Source organism: Curcuma longa, unplaced genomic scaffold (genome assembly GCF_044706935.1).
Source record: "Curcuma longa cultivar G26 ecotype Majalengka, Jawa Barat unplaced genomic scaffold, ITB_CL_G26_1.1 contig_6571, whole genome shotgun sequence".
NCBI lineage: Eukaryota > Viridiplantae > Streptophyta > Magnoliopsida > Zingiberales > Zingiberaceae > Curcuma > Curcuma longa.
This window is the reverse complement of record NW_027434703.1, coordinates 43470-61838: the sequence shown is the minus strand read 5'-3', so window position 1 is coordinate 61838 and position 18369 is coordinate 43470. Positions and strand designations below refer to the sequence as shown.

General features: G+C 36.1%; 1 protein-coding gene across 1 annotated transcript; it reads right to left on the bottom strand.

The window, feature by feature from the left end:
- Window positions 1-767: 767 nt before the first annotated feature.
- LOC141819448 (PH, RCC1 and FYVE domains-containing protein 1-like) lies at window positions 768-17631 on the bottom strand. Its single transcript, XM_074706744.1, has 9 exons — window positions 17518-17631; window positions 6856-6942; window positions 6597-6686; window positions 5862-5942; window positions 5120-5308; window positions 2967-5039; window positions 2527-2673; window positions 1472-1758; window positions 768-1131 (listed from the first exon to the last, which is right to left on the bottom strand). The coding sequence occupies exons 1-9, from the start codon at window positions 17563-17565 to the stop codon at window positions 993-995; spliced, it is 3141 nt and encodes a 1046-aa protein (XP_074562845.1). The 5' UTR covers window positions 17566-17631; the 3' UTR covers window positions 768-992.
- Window positions 17632-18369: the final 738 nt, after the last annotated feature.

Sequence of the window (18369 nt, the reverse complement as noted above, 5' to 3'; positions counted from 1 at the left end):
AAAATACTCTTATTTTAATACATAGATCTTCAAAAAGTGATTGTCCATAAATCATAAGCACCTAGATGAGATAATATCATCTTTAAAAAAATTTAATCTTCACCTTGACTTTAATACACTTATCTGCAAGGATAAAATTATCTTTTCCAAAAGGGTGGTGTTGATATCCAAAAAGAAAACAATTGACGAGATTAAATCAATAATGACAATGCCAAAAAAGATATGTCTATTATCCAAAAGGGTACTAATAACCAAAAAGATATATTGAAAATATAAATGAGACAAGATTCACATCAACATACCAAATACCAGATTGAGTCATTGACTCATCAATTGACTGATCAAACCCAATTGTTGGATCAACACCACCATTCCATAAATTCCAACCAAAACACCAGGCAAAATAATAGCATAACGAAAATTTGTAGGGTAATATAACGTTTTTTTTTTTTACTTACGATACAAATAGCAATCTGGGCACAAACTTAAAATTGTCCTTATCAGTAAGCGTGAAATGATTATAGAGAAATAAGTGACCACGTGGTGCCCAAAATATTCGCTATCTACGAGAATGATATAAACATGGTTGCCCGTGGAGACAACTTACCTTCTAAATAATCCATAGTTCATCTACCGACAATCCAGTAACAATAAAAAAAACGAGAAAAAGATAAAACCTTGAATTAAAAAAAGAATAATAAAAAAGAATGTTGTGGCCTTCGAGCGAGTGGATAGAAAAAAAACACGCATGCAAGACTCAGGGAATGAGGAAAAATTTAGCATGTTATTTTGTCAATGGAGTAAACAAAAGAGACAAAACAACTGCACAAGCTTATTCAAGGCCGTAGAGACGACTAGCATGTGATTGTCCTAGTCAAGACTGACATATTCTGAAGCAACCATCGACTTATGTGCAACACCCACCGGCAGTTGGGTTATTTACATTTACCGGGGGGAGTGAGGAGAATCCATGGATATCAGTTCTATGTCAGTCAACCTGTTCTTTCTCTAGATGCTGAAGCAGAGGCGGAGGCATAATTTTCACCGCTGAGAATAGTGTATGTCTCCTGAAGCCTAGACTGATTTTCTGCCCACCACTTCTCTGCCTGTTGTTCGCTGAATTTTGTCCGGCTGCATATCAAACATGGGTTGAGTTTTGTTTACAATGCATAAGACAATGTTTCAGACATGCAATCTGAAGGGTACGGAAAAGAGCACATGCAGCTGAACCAAGTAAGTTTGACAATCAAACCAGACCGAACAGTTCAGGAACCAGAAGCAAAACTAGTTCAGTCCGACTAATAGGGAAAAAAATCCAGGAGATCCAGGAGATGCAGGTAAATGAAACAGAGTCTACCTATGAAGCATATAAAGTGCAAGGAGGTAGGAGAGAAAACAAACCAAATATGTGCATTCTCAAAATGACAACAGAAGTCATATGAAATATGAATGGTTGGAACATTTTGCATACCTAAAGCGTACACGCTTGAGAGATTTACGGCCTCCATTCAGAGAAGTTATGGTAAAGTAAATGCCTGGTTCAGCCTGTTCAACCCATTCTGCAGCCTCAGGCATTTTATCATTTCCATTGTACAACACTGGATTGCTAGCACAACCATTTGACTCAGACACATGGGCAGCAAGCAAGTTGGTTGACATGCTGTCACGGGAAGAAAGTTTAGTTGAATCTGATGGGCAGGCATATTCATCATTGGATACCAGAAATCCCTCCGGTACTCTCTCAGCAACGGCTTTCAGCTGCCAAGGACAAAACCAAATTATAGTCCAAAATCCAGTTCGTTGAATAATGCAGCTAAACAGGCCTTTGCTGAATTTGCCATTATAGTTCATGAGACAATGAACAAAATAGCAAAGAACCTAAAAGCTAGTAAATGAGTTGTTTTGGGAATTTAACATGCATAACTTATTGGACCTGTATAATATTAGTGATCCATGATAAAGAGGTCGACTATAAAGATGCCACTTCTTATTGTCTTACTCCTTGTTAAACACAAAAAGATCCATCAGCTACTAGTTAGTAGCAACACATGCCGTCAGTTCCATAGGTTGATCACCTTGTTAATTTTCTCCCAATAACAAGAACTTTGTACCTAGAATGAAGTCCATCGAACTTATTTGGGTGGCTGAATAGGAGAAAAAATGACAAGATAAGAGATATATATTGATTTGATAAATCACCATGCTAATTCTACTGGTAGTTGTGTCTTCTAGATGTAAGAAAGGAGTTCTTTTGAGAAATATAGTGCATGGCTTCTCATGAAAGTGGTTAATGAATTAGATGCTTCAACCATTTCTTTTCTTATATAGGAATATGATTGGAAATGATAACCAATATGGATGAGAACAAGGTGGGGATTAAGCAAGCATATCAAACCAAGAAGCCATGAAGCATACAAGGAATTTTTAGTATGCAATAATTTATTAAATTAAGAACACTAGGCTGCTCTTCACCATTGGGAGCCTTGAGGTTCAAAAAAGAAGAGTATTATGAAAAGCAACATGTACCTGTGAGGTAAGAGACTTGATAACTTCCTTTGCAGCTTTGCACTTTGCAGTTTCTTCATTTGCTATTACCTTTGCATCTATCAACTCTTTTGTTGCTTTCTGCAGTTCTACTTCTAGAATTTGTGATTTAGACATTAGCTCATCTACCTATAGAAGAAAAAGCACCAGTTTGTAGTATATAACACATCAATCATCCATACATTGCACAACGATTTCAAATAGAAAATCTTCATAAATATAAATATAATCAAGGATGGAAAATGTTTGCAATTGATCCTTTCATAATCAAGAAGAAGAAATGCAAATACTAGAAGAAATTAATTGTTAATTAGGCAAGTAACACTGACATCCATATTTCAATGTTTTAAAAGATAGTGTGCAGGTTATTTTGGTGATTGAACTTGATGCATGCATAATTTGAGCTTGTAATATGTAAATACCTGTGCCTGTAACTTGGCTACTTCTCGTTCTAGATCCTCAGTCATCGGCTTTGGGTCAGCAAATATCTCCAAGCATGTATGATCAGTTGCAGACATTTGATGTACCAAGTGGGGCGGGCTAGGCTTGCATGATGTAGGAGATGGTGAACGAGAAGAAACTCTCGAACCAGGAACAGAAGCAGAAAATATCTTCCTTGAAGATGGTTGAAGCAACTTTGAAGAGGTAGATGAGTATAGATTTCCCAATTGATGCAGGATTGGATGGCGGATGTTAGTTGATTCTTTGAAATCTCCGCTTTCACCTTTAAAAGATTCAACTGAGGAGAACCTACAAAACTGCCCTTGCACTTTAGCACCATTTGAATCTTTGTCAGCCAGTTCATCAGGAATCTGGTTTCCAATTTGATATCTTGGTCCTCTTGGTATCACACCATCCCCTATCACTTTCTTATGCTTTGCATAGCATTCATCACATACTCGATACGGCTTGTTAATATTTGGTGCCAATGAAGCTCTGGTAGATTTTCTACTGCTACATGCTTTGCAAAAAACTAAGCCGCAATTATAACAATTATGACGCTTTCTCCTGAAACCAAAAGGGAGATGACAACCAGCACAAGTGGACTGATCCACACTGCATACCCACTTATGAAGACATATGACAGCAGTAAAACTTGCACCACACACAACACTCTTCACTTGTTTGTCCTTCAAAGCTTCAACAAGAGTTGGAGTACTGCAGTCAATATTGTCACCATGGCCTAAACGACCATTTGCTCCCTTTCCCCAGGTGTAAACCTCAGTTTTCGAAGTTAATACAGCAACATGATAAGAGCCACATGATATCTCATCGACAAAACTATTGTAAATCTTACCCCCAACACGGCAAGGAAGTTTACCATCTGATACAGGATTACCAAGTTGCCCATAGGCATTACTTCCCATTGCATAAACACATCCAGAAGTTGTTAAAGCAATAGTTATGTCGTGCCCACAAGCCACCTTACACAAGCTATCAGAAACAGAAGCTACACATGCTGGAACAAATTGAGGTTCTCTATCACCATGTCCGAGTCGGCCTTTATCACCATCTCCCCAAGTGAATAATTTCCCTACTGAAGAGCAACCAGAATCAGATGATGCATCTAAAATTTCTACAACTGCAGCTGTGTGCCAAACACCACATGCTGCACAAACAGTTCGCATTCCTCTCAAAGCTTCAACTTCTCTTGGTATGTTTGTGCTACTACGATCTCCATGACCTAGAGCACCAAACATTCCATCACCAAATGTAAATAGCTGACCAGAAGATGTCACAATAGCAGTATGCCATGCCCCACAGGACACTGATGACACACGCCGATATTCCACTGCACCACCCACTCTTTTAGGAATCCAGTGACTTGCATCACTCCCATGCCCCAGGAGTCCTGAACTGTGAGTACCATCACCCCACGAGTATAAATCCCCGGACAAAGTCACAGCACATGTATGATATTCTCCACAAGCCACAAGTTCAACATTCAGTCCACCTAAAGCGTCAATAAGCTTTGGCTGGGAAACATCAGCATTGTTTCCATGCCCAAGCCTTCCTCCAGATTCCTCTCCCCAACTGAAAACCTCTCCTTGTCTGGTTACTAAAACTGCATGGCCCCTTCCACAGGCTATATTATGAACATCGAGAACTACATTTGATTCCAAGGCTCTAGGCAAAATTGCATCCATATTAGTGGTAGATGAACTTCCAATCCTCTGCAATCCACCCCCTAGCAACCCATCACCAATGCCTTCACCCCAAATGAAAACATCACCTAATGCATCAAAACTTCCATGGCTAGAAGAGCTAACAGCGCTAGATAAACTCACTCGAACAGTATCAGTCGCAGAACCCTGGCCATATGAAACATCAGTAGCCCCTGATGAGTATGAGTAAGTAGGTTTACTTAAAGAATCTGAATGAAACAAATCTTCAGCTGGTGCAGTACATAATATCACATCGGACAACACCTTTCCTAAACCATTGGTTGGTTGGCTCTCATATTGAATATTAACTTGTTGGTCATCAATGGAATCCTTAGAAAGTAACAAGAGATGTTCAGTAAGCAGCAAATTTATGAAATTTCAAAAGTTTACCAAGAATAAACTTGTCAAACCTTATGGAAAATATTGCTATCACTGATGGGTGATGTAAATGGAGAAAATTTCCAAAAATAAGCATGAGGATTATCAGAGGAACTCCTATCACCTTTTGATTCCAATCTCAACTTTCGGTAATTTCCATTTGAGATCAAAGCCCTCAAACCAACAAACCAGACTTCTGCTTCATCCTTATCTTTACAGATCTGTGAAGTGCAAATAAATGTGGAGCGTTTATTATGAGAACACACTTCAGAAATAATCTTAATAGCATGTTGTGCAGCATGTTATTGTGTGCTCAAAGCATGTATTTGTAGTTTCTTTGGGTATCTTAGAGTGTGTTTATTTTGGAAATTATTTTTCAATTTTCATTTTCCTTTCCAAAGAAAAGAAAAAATATTTTCAAAAATAAGTACAATAGAACTTCGACAAGAATAAGTATAATTGAAATGAAATATTTTTATACATAGGACAATTTATCTCCTGTAGAACTTAATAAACAATACAGTTTTTCTTTAGTCATACTTATTTTGTTGTAAAATTACTATGAAGCATATTTTTCATAAATAATTTTCTCTTCAACAAGAATGGGAATGGGAAAAAAGTGGTATTTTTTTTCAAAACAAAAACAAACACAGGTTTAAATAGTAACTGCAGTCTGCCAGAGGAGAAATTACAGACTGTTACTTCTAGAATATAATAACAACAAATTAGTCCAACCAGGAGGTAAAAAGTGAGAAATAATAAAGAAATGCATACCAAATCAAGTGATCTGTCATTGTATATGAGGGAAAATGACTGGTATTCTTTATCAGGTTGTGGATACCGCTGAAATATTGCCTGAAAAAAATGGAAATCTATAATTGTTCTTATGATATCACAGTAATTCAATAGCGTTGTTGTTTAATCAAACAAAAAAAAACCTTCTAAAGTCATTCATTACTCAAAACCCTAACATGTCACATGTCCAACTATTTGGGACTGACTAAATGGATTTTCTGCTGCAATCGTTTCAAAATAAGTAATATCCAAGTGTTTTAAGTCGATTTTATTTATGCTAAGATTCTTTAGTCTATTATTACCCTATTCTCATACATTTAACTCTGACTTATTCAACTTGTCTAAACACCAAATGCCAGTCATCTATGACCATATTTATATCTTCTAGTTTAAGTTCTCACATATTATCGTCTATCAAGAGTACAACTTACTCCTGAATGACAAACATACACATAACTTCACTATAACTTTTCGTGTGCTGTTTCTTTTGTTGCTCAACAGTCACTGATGAATCGACAAGATGACTGGTGACTACAGATATATGTCTACAATTTGCATGGGAGGAAGAAACAAGAAAAAGGGAAGCTGATGTATGTTTATCTATCATATAAGAAGTAACATTAAGAATAAGGTACGATGAAAGCTCTTGAAGCATGATGTAGGAAAAACATGATAGTCATACAAATCGCATAAAGCCATATGAAATAAACTCACAGTACGTTGTCCAGGTATAATTTTTGAAACTTGGCTAAGTCTAATTTGCTTCTCATCTCTTCCAGAATACCAAATAAGTGTAGCTTCATCCTAAAAAATGATCAAGACAAAATAATCACATAAGTGAATTACACCAGAGTATCCTATAATTACTTGTTCAAATTGTACAGTTAGTGACCGCATACAAGGAGAGGTGTAGTAAGGAAAATTCAAAAGTAAAAGAGATACACCACCCATAAATCATACTGAAACAACTTACATTAGAAAGATGAAAAGGGCAGAATTTTGGCTTCCCTCTACGGCCATACTTCAATAGATATGCTCCTTTCTTCAAGGCTGTGATTGCCTGGGCAGTGTGAAGAATTAGCATCAATAATATAATAATGGCAATCAGAAAGGGGTGGGTCCTATTATATGCAATTGCACTTGTGCCTTGCACATAAAAGGAAATGAAAGAAAGAAACTGGGTTTGCAACAACAATAAATTGAGCAAAAGATCAATGTTTAACAGTTCGCGCCAAGAAATTTAATTTGTGAAAAATCAGATTAAATTGTGCTTTCTTACATGATGTCATCAATATGGAACCGCACAGCAAAAATGAGAATTATATGGCACAAATTACTAATTGAACTGAATTAACATGTATTTTTATAAGCATCAATACTTTCTGTAGAAGGTCCCAAGTTGTAACAATTATAATTGTATGAGTACCAACAATTTACCTAGCTGCGATTGACATGATTTCACATTGTCACTGTTGTTCATAATTGATGTTACTATGTTATTTTTTTACTCTTACTATCCCTACAATTAAAAATAGTATTAAATTCTTATAAGATTCAAATAGACATTTTTTTTTTCTTACTATCCCTACAATTACAAATAGTATTAGATTTTTATAAGATTCAAACAGACATCACCATGAACGACATATGCTAATGATCAAAATGTCTTCAACTGGGATTATAGCTAGATAAAATACTCCAAATTTCACTGCTTAATATTATTGAATGTCGAAAAATATATATTGATCATCTATTTGTTAGTTTTTATCCAGAAACCTATTAGGTGAGCAGTTAAATCTAGGAAATATGATATTTCTTTAGGATTGATGATGTTGTTGGATAGTTGTTGGTGTTGATCCAACAACATCGACTCCAGTCAGTCACCTCGTTGATAAGTCGATGGCTCAAACCAATGAGGCGTTAGTATGGAAACAAGGATCAAGCCCCTTAAAGTTCTTGACACACCCTTTTGATATTGAGACATCCCTTTGGGTGATAGACATACCTTTCATGGTAACGTCATCACCAACTTAGTTTTGTCGATCATTGACTTTATATCATCAGTCGTTGAATCATCTCTTCGGATGTCAACACGCCCTTCAAGTAAGTTTATGCTTGGATAAGAGTTTTAACGTCGAGGCAAAGGCAAGCCTTCTCTCCTTAAGACAATATTGCCCTGCTTAGTACTAACGATTGATTGACAATCGCCTCTCAAGATACAACTATCTATGACTCGAAGTAGAAGCACTCTGAATTTCAAGTCTTGACAAACTTTCAAATTTGAAACTCTTTAAAGAGGAGAAGGAGAAGAACTCAAGAGGAGAACTCATAGGAGAGGGAGAAGAACTCAAGAGGAGAACTCACAACTTGAGTATTCAACAATTTGAGAGTGGAGTCTTGCGACCTTTATATAGTGATGGAGAGGTAGTGTAAACAAGCATGAACGAGCAATATGAATGGAATATTTCCATTAATGGGAAAGAAGATAAATCTCTCTTCTATTCTCTCTTCTCAACCAAGGGTACTCATTGGATCCCACATGCCATTTGGCACCGTTGCAAGTGAGTGTCAATTGGTATTGTCATTCTTTCATGCACAATTAATGCACATCTTAGGATTCCCATGATTTTAGTCTCACACGAACTAATGTTCGCGCATACTCAAATCAATATTCGTACATCCACGTCCATGGACCATGATTGTGTATGAGCTTATGCCTTCGTCTAATCAAGCTGAACCAAATAATATCAAGATTTTCTCCATAACTCGAACAGTTTTGGATATTAATTTCGCATTCACCCGACAAATTAATTTACGACAGTCTACTCATTAAATAGTTGTCCATGTCCTCATTTGATCAATTGGTTACAAAAATGAATTTCTAATAAATAGTATCTCTATGTGTATTTAGTTATTTTTCTCTTCCCTTTCAGCCAACCATACACCCAGTCATTGTCCTAATATGTTGTATATCTAGCATGCCTATATGACATATATGGATAAACCGTATTCACATGTTTCAATATTTTAAAAATTGGGTTACTTGCATAAATCTAAATCATGATTATTCAATTAATAAATATTTTTTCTCTAAATATTAGTCAGATAGGATACAAGTGTTTGAAATAGAGAAGAACGTCGAGTGTTCTTTGTGATCGTAAAATACCTCTAAAGCTTAAAGGAAGTTCTACAACACTACATTAAACATGTTATGTTCTACGAAACTGAATGTTAGACTATAACTCGAACACACGAGCAAAAGATTAGGATGTTAAAGTAGATATATGGACATATGAGGATGGACAAATAAGAAATGAGAACATTAGAGAGAGTCGGGATTGTACCTGTTGAGGAAAAACTCCAAGAAATATGTTTAAGATGGTACTGACATATACTTAGATGACCAATAAATACTCTAATTAGACTATGTAAAACTATATAAATATGTACATTGAACGAGGAAGAGAAAAACCAAAGAAAACTTGATTAACAACGATAAAACAGAATAAAATTTATTTAAATACAGATGATGATATAATAGGAAATAGAGCTCAACGATGTAGAAAGATCAATATAGCCAACTCCACTTAGTAGGATAAAGCTTGGTTGTCGTTCTTGTATTAGTTAGATAGGATATTAGCCAGGCGAGGTAAAGCATAAAAAGGTTATTTGCATTGAGTTAAAAAGAGGAAGAGAGTATAGAGTGTCATTTTTGCTCTCCATTTCATTCCACTCAAATGGGTGGAAGAGTGAAGCAACACCAAAATCAACCCATGAACAACACATAAACTTGGATGAAATTGATGAAGACGAAATTGATGGAGGGAAGAAGGCAATTATCTAACAACGAGAAACACTCTCACACAAAGATTAAAAAATCAAAATTATTATTGATTGCAAAACAACAATTACATGGACTTTAGACATCTTTCATAGACATGACTTTAAAGCAAATGAGAAAATAAATAATTCAAATCAAGGCCTTGCAACTGAATAATTTCCTTAAAAAACAACTTAACTATCTAAGATACAGCATTGATCTTATTGCATATAATAAAATGTGTCATTTTCTAAAATAAGTCTACCACTACTAAAATAGTATCATGGCTCTATTTGGTGTACACTAAAAGTAAGACGAAATCTATGCTAATATAAAAGGGGTCATGGGGAATAATAGCCAATGGCATTTTAAGACTTATATGTTAGCTAGTTGTCTTTGTTGTTGACAAGTGCAACATCATGATATAATCTGTGCAATATCTCGTGGCAGTGAGGTTTACTAAATTGATTCAACATAAGGATGATGGTGCTACTATTTCTAAAGTGTATAGCTAGACCTTTACATGCATTTCTAAATAAGTCTATAAATGAAGGAATAAAAATGACTAAGCATAAATGGACAAAATCAACCAATCTAATTCCCATTTGATTACAAAATCAACCAATTCATGATAACAAAATGACTCCCATGTAAATGTTCCATTGAGCAAAATTTGTGCAATGGACGTACATGTTTGGGTTTATACATATTTTTGAGATGGTTGGCAAAAAGGATACCTTTTTGCCACTGTGGTGTTTTTTCATGGTGTATGTGCATCCACAAAATGACTTAGTGCATCAACACGATTGTTGTCCACTCTAAATCGATGCTTATATTTTCAAAAGTGTGTTTTGAAAAACTTAGATCAACCTACAGCCAACCCCACTTAGTGCATCAACACGGTTGTTGTCCACTTAAATCGATGCTTATTGTTGTTGTTAGATCCACCTAGCATATTTGACACTTAACTATAGGATCGAGTGTCTAGAGGGGCTAAATAGCCAAAATTTAAAATTGACAATTTAAAATCTCAAGTGCAAAGTTTAGTTAAATGTTAGTTGCGCAAGGAAATAAAATAAGCTATGCTAACTCAGTTCTTTTAATGTGGTTTAGAACCCTAAGATTTCTACTCGGCCTATAGACTCATAAACTGAGTTACTCGAAATTTGATTATACTTTCTCCTTGTCAAAGGTGGAGAAACCTCTAACAAAAAAAGCCTTTTACAATAATGTAAAAACAATAAAGTGAATAAGATATGTAAGGAAATGAAGCTTAGATGTAAAATCTCTAAGCCCATATCAGTGGAATCTTGGCTTTCTTGTTCTTAAACGAGCTTCTCTTGCCCCTCTATTTATAGTTTTCGAAATAGCTATGGATAACCTCCAACCAACTATTTTGTTTAATTCCAATCAACTCAAAATGCCCCTAAATGACTGAAACTTTGGTCAAGGAAATATTATCCATCAGTTGATGTCTCTGGTCGACTCAATGAATTTCAGTTGACTCAAATGCATTCCAACTGACTTAATTGAATTGGATCGTAGGCTTATCATTTGAGTAATTATAATTCCAACATACTAAATAACACCATTAGTTGACTCAAATCAAACATAATCAACTCCAAGCTTGGTAGGTAGTTGACTCAAGTGGATGAGATCCGCCTAGATGATACTATTTTGAATCTCAAATAATAATTTAGTCAATTATCCAATCGAATCAACTTACCTAAGTCAACTCAATTACAATATAGTCGACTCGTGAGAGCTATTATTTGCTAGAGGAAAGTCTTTAGCCAATTACCTAGTTGACTCCACTTACCTCTCAATCACTCATCTCTCATTTCTCATATACCAAGAGTACTTACCTCCAAGTTATTTTTCATTTGCCATGAGTCTTGCCTCCAGGACTTCTCGTCTACCGAGTATCTGATCAACCTTGACTTACCAAAACTTTTCACTTGCCAATCCTACCTTGACCTACCAAAACTTCTCACCTGCCAACTCTTGTTGGAATTCATCATTCACTATATATCGGGACTTGGACTTTCTCCATATGTCAACACTTGTTGGACTTTCTTTCACCCAATGTTGGATTTCTCTTTTGCCAAGTATGTGGTTAACCAACCTACTTAGACTTTTCCACCTACTCCTCCTATAGTAACATATCATTCTTGATAAACTTTATCAACAAACATAACATTAGCTTAACTTAACCTCTTTACAAAACACATCAAAATCACTTAGTCGAAATTGACCACTTACAACATGATTGCACCAACGTTAACTTCTTCTATGTTTAAATGAAACTTAGTACCTTATGGTCCAAGTGTTGGATGGACTCATGGGATAGTAGGTAATAACACTAATATTTAAGGCCTTGAACAATAGCATAAGTCTCTTGTCATAGGTAGAATAACAATGTCTATTCTTATAGAGATTCTCACTAAAAATGCAATCGCGTGACCTCAGCTCAAGTTCCTCCTAACCTACTCAAATGCATTGTTAGACACCTCAAATGCTTTAGAGAGCTCAAGATATTTTAGAAGAGGGTCTTAGACAGCTTTTCCTTAATCTCCCTAAAGATTGCAAAGGTGAATTCAGTCCACAAAAATTCCACTTTCTTTAGATAATTCATCATGAGAACCAAGTCTTTAATGAAATTTCGATAAAAAGTCATAAAGACAAAATCTTCGAGCCTCTAGAAGAATGTGTGGTTATGGTCATTAAGCTAATCTTCTTTAAATCTATTGAAATGTCATGTGCAGAGATGAACACAAGGAAGAGATCTTGAGTTGATAAAAGGAATATTGTTCGATGTTGACAAAAAGTTTCTCTACCCTAAGGGTTTTTAGGATGAGACATATATGTTTCAGGTGATTATCATGAGTGTTATTGTATTTAAGGATGCCATCAACGGATCACAAGGAATTTCCCTATAAAAGATTTTTGGACTTGGTTCATCACCCTCATGAAAGTACTATAAGCGATGAACCCTCATGAAGGTACTATAAGCGTTCACAAATCCGAAGAGCATAACTAACCACCAGCAAAGTTCATCTTATGTCTTCAAGACAATTTTCTATTCATCTTCAATCCTAATTTGGTGATATACACACATATGGGAAGAACACCACACCATATCTTATCCCAATATGGACTAATCTCAATGAAAGCCAACAATCTCTGTGCACCGGAAGGAAAGTCTAATTTACGTATTCCTCCTTATAGCATGTTGACTGCAGGTTAGGTGGCACGAATCCTAGAAAGAGATCGAGTGCAAACTATGTTCATGCAACTCCTCCTGTTAATAACAATTTTGCAAGATTTACCTCCGCATTTTGTATGTGTGAAAGATGTTGATGTGTTTCTACGTGGCTTCTGATATGGGCGCGGAAAGGATGCAAGACACAATGTTCAGTCTTGCAATCACTTTTCAATTTCCTTAATCTCATAATGCTCGCCAAAGGGCTCTACCTCATGATCACTATCCAAAGTCAAAAAGGGTGCAAACTATATCCTTAGGGTCTTAATGTTACATGACTCTTGACACGATTGTACTATCGGATGTTGGAATTGGGTTCTCTATTTTCCTTGGGTCTGTGTTTATATTTAATCATTGAATGAAGACCCAAGGCAAGCCATGTCAATGGGTTCGCTTGACTATGGTGATGCCTTATAAATAAGAGTGTTTCCAATCATGGGGCTGGTGGTCAAAAGGTAAGCACTTTCACAAATTGCTCTATTCATTCAGGTTTAGCCTTATAGCAACTACTTTTATTGAGGTTATGGCAAATAACTTTGTCGTCATATTTCAAGCTTAAGTTCATTATTAATGAAGTGAATCACGATATCCCTACAATCTAATTTAGGATTGTATAGCATGCATAAATTGTTAAATTTGTTAGGTATTCAATTACGCTCATGTTCAATTGTTTTAAATTATTTCACATGGTGTCATGTTAGTTTTTAGAGTGTATTATGACATATACTTTGTAATCTTACTTTATTACAAGAGATAAGTCCCTATTTATACACGAATATAGGGACCTATTCTAGGAAAATTATTCTATAAAAAAGAAAAAACAGAATTTTTATCCCTAACAGAATTTTTGTCACTAACAGAATATTTATCCCTAAATATTCTAACACTCTCCCTCAAACTGGAGAATATAAATCATATGTACCCAGTTTGTTATATATGTAGTCAATTCGAGGACCTCTCAGTGACTTGGTGAATATATCTGTTAGTTGATCCTGTGAATTAACAAAACTAGTAGATATTTCATCAGATATAATTTTTTCTCTGACAAAGTGACAGTCGACTTCAATATACTTTGTCCTCTCATGAAAAATTGGATTCGAGGCGATATGCATGGCTGCTTGATTGTCACATATAAGTGACATTTGTGTAACCTCTCCAAATCTTAGCTCTTGAAGCAATTGTTTGAGTCATATAAGTTCTTGACTGGCTATGGTCATAACTCGATATTCTGCCTCTGTACTGGATCTTGCCACAACATTCTGCTTTTTGCTTTTCCAAGAAATAAGATTATCTCCGACAAATATACAAAAACTAGAAGTAGATTTCCTATCAATGGGAGATCTTGTCCAATCTGCATCAAAATAGCTTACAACTCGAGTATGTCCTTTGTCTTCGTACAAAGACCCTTTCCTAGAGCACCTCTGATATATCGGATAATGCGTGTCACAGCATCCCAATGTTCCTTGCATGGAGAGTTGAGAAACTGACTTATTACACTTACTGCAAAAAAGATATCCGGACGTGTAACAGTAAGGTAGCTTAATCTCTCTACTAATCGTCTGTATCGTTCAGGATCTGGAAAAGGCTCTCCTTGATTTGGCATGAGCTTGACATTAGGATCCATAGGTGTGTCAACTGTCTTTGAGTTTAACATGTCTGTTTCTTCTAGAATATCCATTGCATACTTCCTTTGGGATATGATAATCCCATCTTTGGACTGTGCTACCTCTATCCCCAAAAAATTTTTGAGTTTGCCGAGATCTTTGTCTAAAAATGTTTGAAAAGATGTTGTTTCACCTGTGAAATCCCGAGATGATCACATGGTGTCATGTTAGTTTTTAGAGTGCATTATGACATATACTTCTTATTCAATATCCATTTCATTTCTATCCGGTGCTTAATTGATTCCTCCCCATTTGTGGCATATTGATTTTGGACACATTGTAAGTATTTCTTTGCCAAAGCTACCAGTTTTATTTTTACAAATCATACTTATTCCATTTAGGCCACGGTGCATGCAGTTAAAGTAATCCTCCATCTCGACGCCCAATCAAGAAATGTGTTCTAATCAGCTATAAAAATAAAGGGCTTTAAGTTTGACTAAACAAGTCATATATGTGGCATTTTTAAGTCTAGATCAAGTATAAGTGTTTGAGAAGTGGTCCTCTTCATCAAAGATAGGGTGATAGTTCCGTTGTAAATAATGCCTTGGTGATCATGGAACTACATGTGATGTAAGATCCACAAGCTCGAAACTCATCTTTACCAATTTCTCAATTACACTAACAACATAATCTCTAAACCATTCTAAGTCTCCCACTCTAAATCATAAGGTCTTATGCTCATCTTCCACAAGCTCACACCTAGTATCTACCCCTTCGATGGTGGGGATTCTCGTCATAACTAATGTGGAGAGGTTCAACAAGTAATGACAACTATATAATTAAATTACATACTAAATTACAAAAACAAGTAGGGAACTAGACAAATAAAGATGATGAAAAGATAGGAATATATATATAGATGTAATGTGAGGAAAATGGATAGTACACAAAATTTAATTAACCACTAAATTAAATTAGAACATCAATAATTTTCAAAGAGAAAGTAATGTTGCTGGGTTGATGCAAGCCTCTCCGCTGCACTGCAATACTCCATGCATAAGCTGAACCTTTGTTACATCAATTTGATTACTACATGATATGTAGGGAATAATTTCTTTTTCTCTCTTTGCCCATTTTTTGCTATAGTCGTTTATTTTTGTTTCCCCAGTGTAGCAACGGTAATATTTTTTCCCATATTAGTAATATTTTTTTTCATTTAATGGATAGAAACCCATGTATAGAATTAATCAAATAAGGAAATTTCAATATCTGAACACAGATAAGAATCGTTTGTGGTGTCAATCAGGCAACCTTTGACGACTATGTGTGTGATTTGAGTCACTTCGTTGGACAGCAAGGTCGGTGGTGCGCAGAGACAAGGAGAGGACGCAGGAGTTCAATTAGAATCTGATCAAAGGAGAATTGTCGTGAGAAAAGTCGTGGATGAGAATGGTAATGTAGCTTGAGGATGATAGAGAATCGAATAACTAGCACCGAGATTTAACCACCAGGCTTCAACTTTGAAGCCAATTGACACAATATCAAAATTGAACTGTCAAACCATACGAGAGCTAGGATCAGATTGATGAAGCAAAGAAGATAATTACCTCACTATGAGGAAAACTCAAGCACCAATATTGGAAAGTAAAAAATTATTATTGATTGCTAGATGACAATTACAAGGACTCTGACTCTAAAGCAAATGAAGAAATAAATAATCTAAATCAAGAAATACACTAGACTATAATTGAGAATTCAAATTATGCGCTAATTATTTATCAAAAGAGAAAATGCCACAACCATAAATATAATTTTCCATTTAATTATTACTTGCAAGTATAAAACTGCTAGAACATCAACACTAACTAATGTTGAAGTTGCTAAAATTGGAGATCCCAACAAGAAGTCTCAGATCAATCAATGCCCAAGACAACCTCTAAACCAAGTAAGATCCATTGCAGGGTTGGAGTGCAATAATCATCAATATTGGAGATGAAATGGAAATTGTCTGGTCAAAGTGCAACAGCCTACTGAAGATGATGTGAAAATCATCAATCATATAAATTCATAAAGAAATTCCTTCAAATGAAACAGAAGTTTGTTACATATGTTGGCTAACGGTGTTATGCCAATTGGTAGGTATAATATTGAGGGTCTTTTTTGCATTTAAGGACAATGTCATCTGGATAAAAATAAGAGAAAATAAAGAGATTCCTACAATAACACAGTTAATGAATGTAGAGAAGAAATGATGCATCACCAGAAATATGCTTTTTAAGCATTTTATGATCTACACTAGTAAAATAGCTTGCAAGATATTCTGGACATGTCATGAGACCTCAAGAATATGTAGGGCCGACCGCCGGGGCCGACCAAATAACCTTAAAAGCAAACTAAAAGGGCAACTGAAATATGAAAAGCATATCCATAATGGCATTCTACTCCTATTCTAACTAGGAAAAATCTTTAAAGACATCCAAAATCACCCTTCTGCTGCTTATATCAAAGCGCCTTCTTGAAACTTTATCTTGCTTAGCATTAGTTAAAGTCTTACAAGGTAAATCCGTCTCTGCTAATTAACCATGTTCCCCAAGATGAGTTCATTAAAGAGTTATCCTGCAGTTCAGCTAGTCAAGGACACTGGTTCACAGATCCATTCAAAACCTTAGTAGCTTGTAGAATCAAGATAGATCCTAGGCTAAAAGATCTCAAGTTCCTCAAATCATAAACTAATGCTGATTACATCTCTTGGATTCTTAACAATGAAACCCACATTGCTTAAATCTAACACTGAAATCAACTCTTTCCATGTAAATTTGCATTGGGTATTCAAGCATAATAGATTACAATGCATTGTTTTCCTAAGAAGCCAATACAACCAAAATAATCACAGTTCAAGCAAAGAGATACAGGAATTTAAAAAAAGGAATTTAACTTCTAGAATGCTACCTGTTCTACATCCCTCTCAATGGGACCATATCTTAAAGGATCTGCCATTCACCTACGACTACCAGCAGTAAACAACATATGCACAAAGAGCAAGCCTTGTCTGCATAGTGGCAAGAAGATATTTTGCTTCTGCATAGAACCTTCCACGGCCCCATAAACGAACTCAGAGGATCTTTCGTTTATGGAGAAAAAACACACATTCTAATTCACAATATTTGGTCGTGAGCAATGACAAAGAAACATGAAACGCCTATTAATCCAAACCAAACACACATTCCGCTGCAGACCAAATCAGTAGCAGCGCGAACTTTTGTGTCAGCTCGAGCTGAGGTCTTCCAACTTCAATGTATTGCAATGCCGCACTCTTCCGTCCCACAATGCAAAGGAAAACAAAGTGCCGCACAATCCTGAGAGGAATTCCTAGTTCCCAGAAGCCGAGCGAACTTAGTGGAACAATCCACAACAGAAACAACTCAGAGATCTTGACGGAAACCCTAGAAAGTTGGTATTTCCCAAAATGAAATCCCAAATTCCTCGAGGCAGCGCGAGATGACCAAGGCCTCGATTCCAAGACGATGGAAGTAGCAGTCGAGGAATGCCCTAACGTACGACGACAGTGCCCGAAACTGGGGCCACCCGGCTGGGAGAAACGACAGCAATTGATCGGCGCTGCTTACAGGGGACGTCCGCGAGGTGGAACCGCGATGTACTCAAGGATCTACGCCCGCACGCGAGGGAAGAAGCTTGGATCGAGAGCTCCGCCGCCCGACGAGAAAAAAACGAAAAGAGAAAGAAGGGACGTGTGTGTGTGTGTGTGAGAGAGAGAGAGAGAGAGAGAGAGAGAGAGAGAGA

Coding starts and splice junctions, on each gene's coding strand:
- LOC141819448 (XM_074706744.1), bottom strand. CDS start 17,565: ATGGCAGATCCTTTAAGATATGGTCCCATTGAGAGGGATGTAGAACAG. Junction 5,309..5,861: donor ATGACAGATCACTTGATTTG/GTATGCATTTCT, acceptor TGCACTTCACAG/ATCTGTAAAGATAAGGATGA. Junction 2,674..2,966: donor TAGCCAAGTTACAGGCACAG/GTATTTACATAT, acceptor TTTCTTCTATAG/GTAGATGAGCTAATGTCTAA.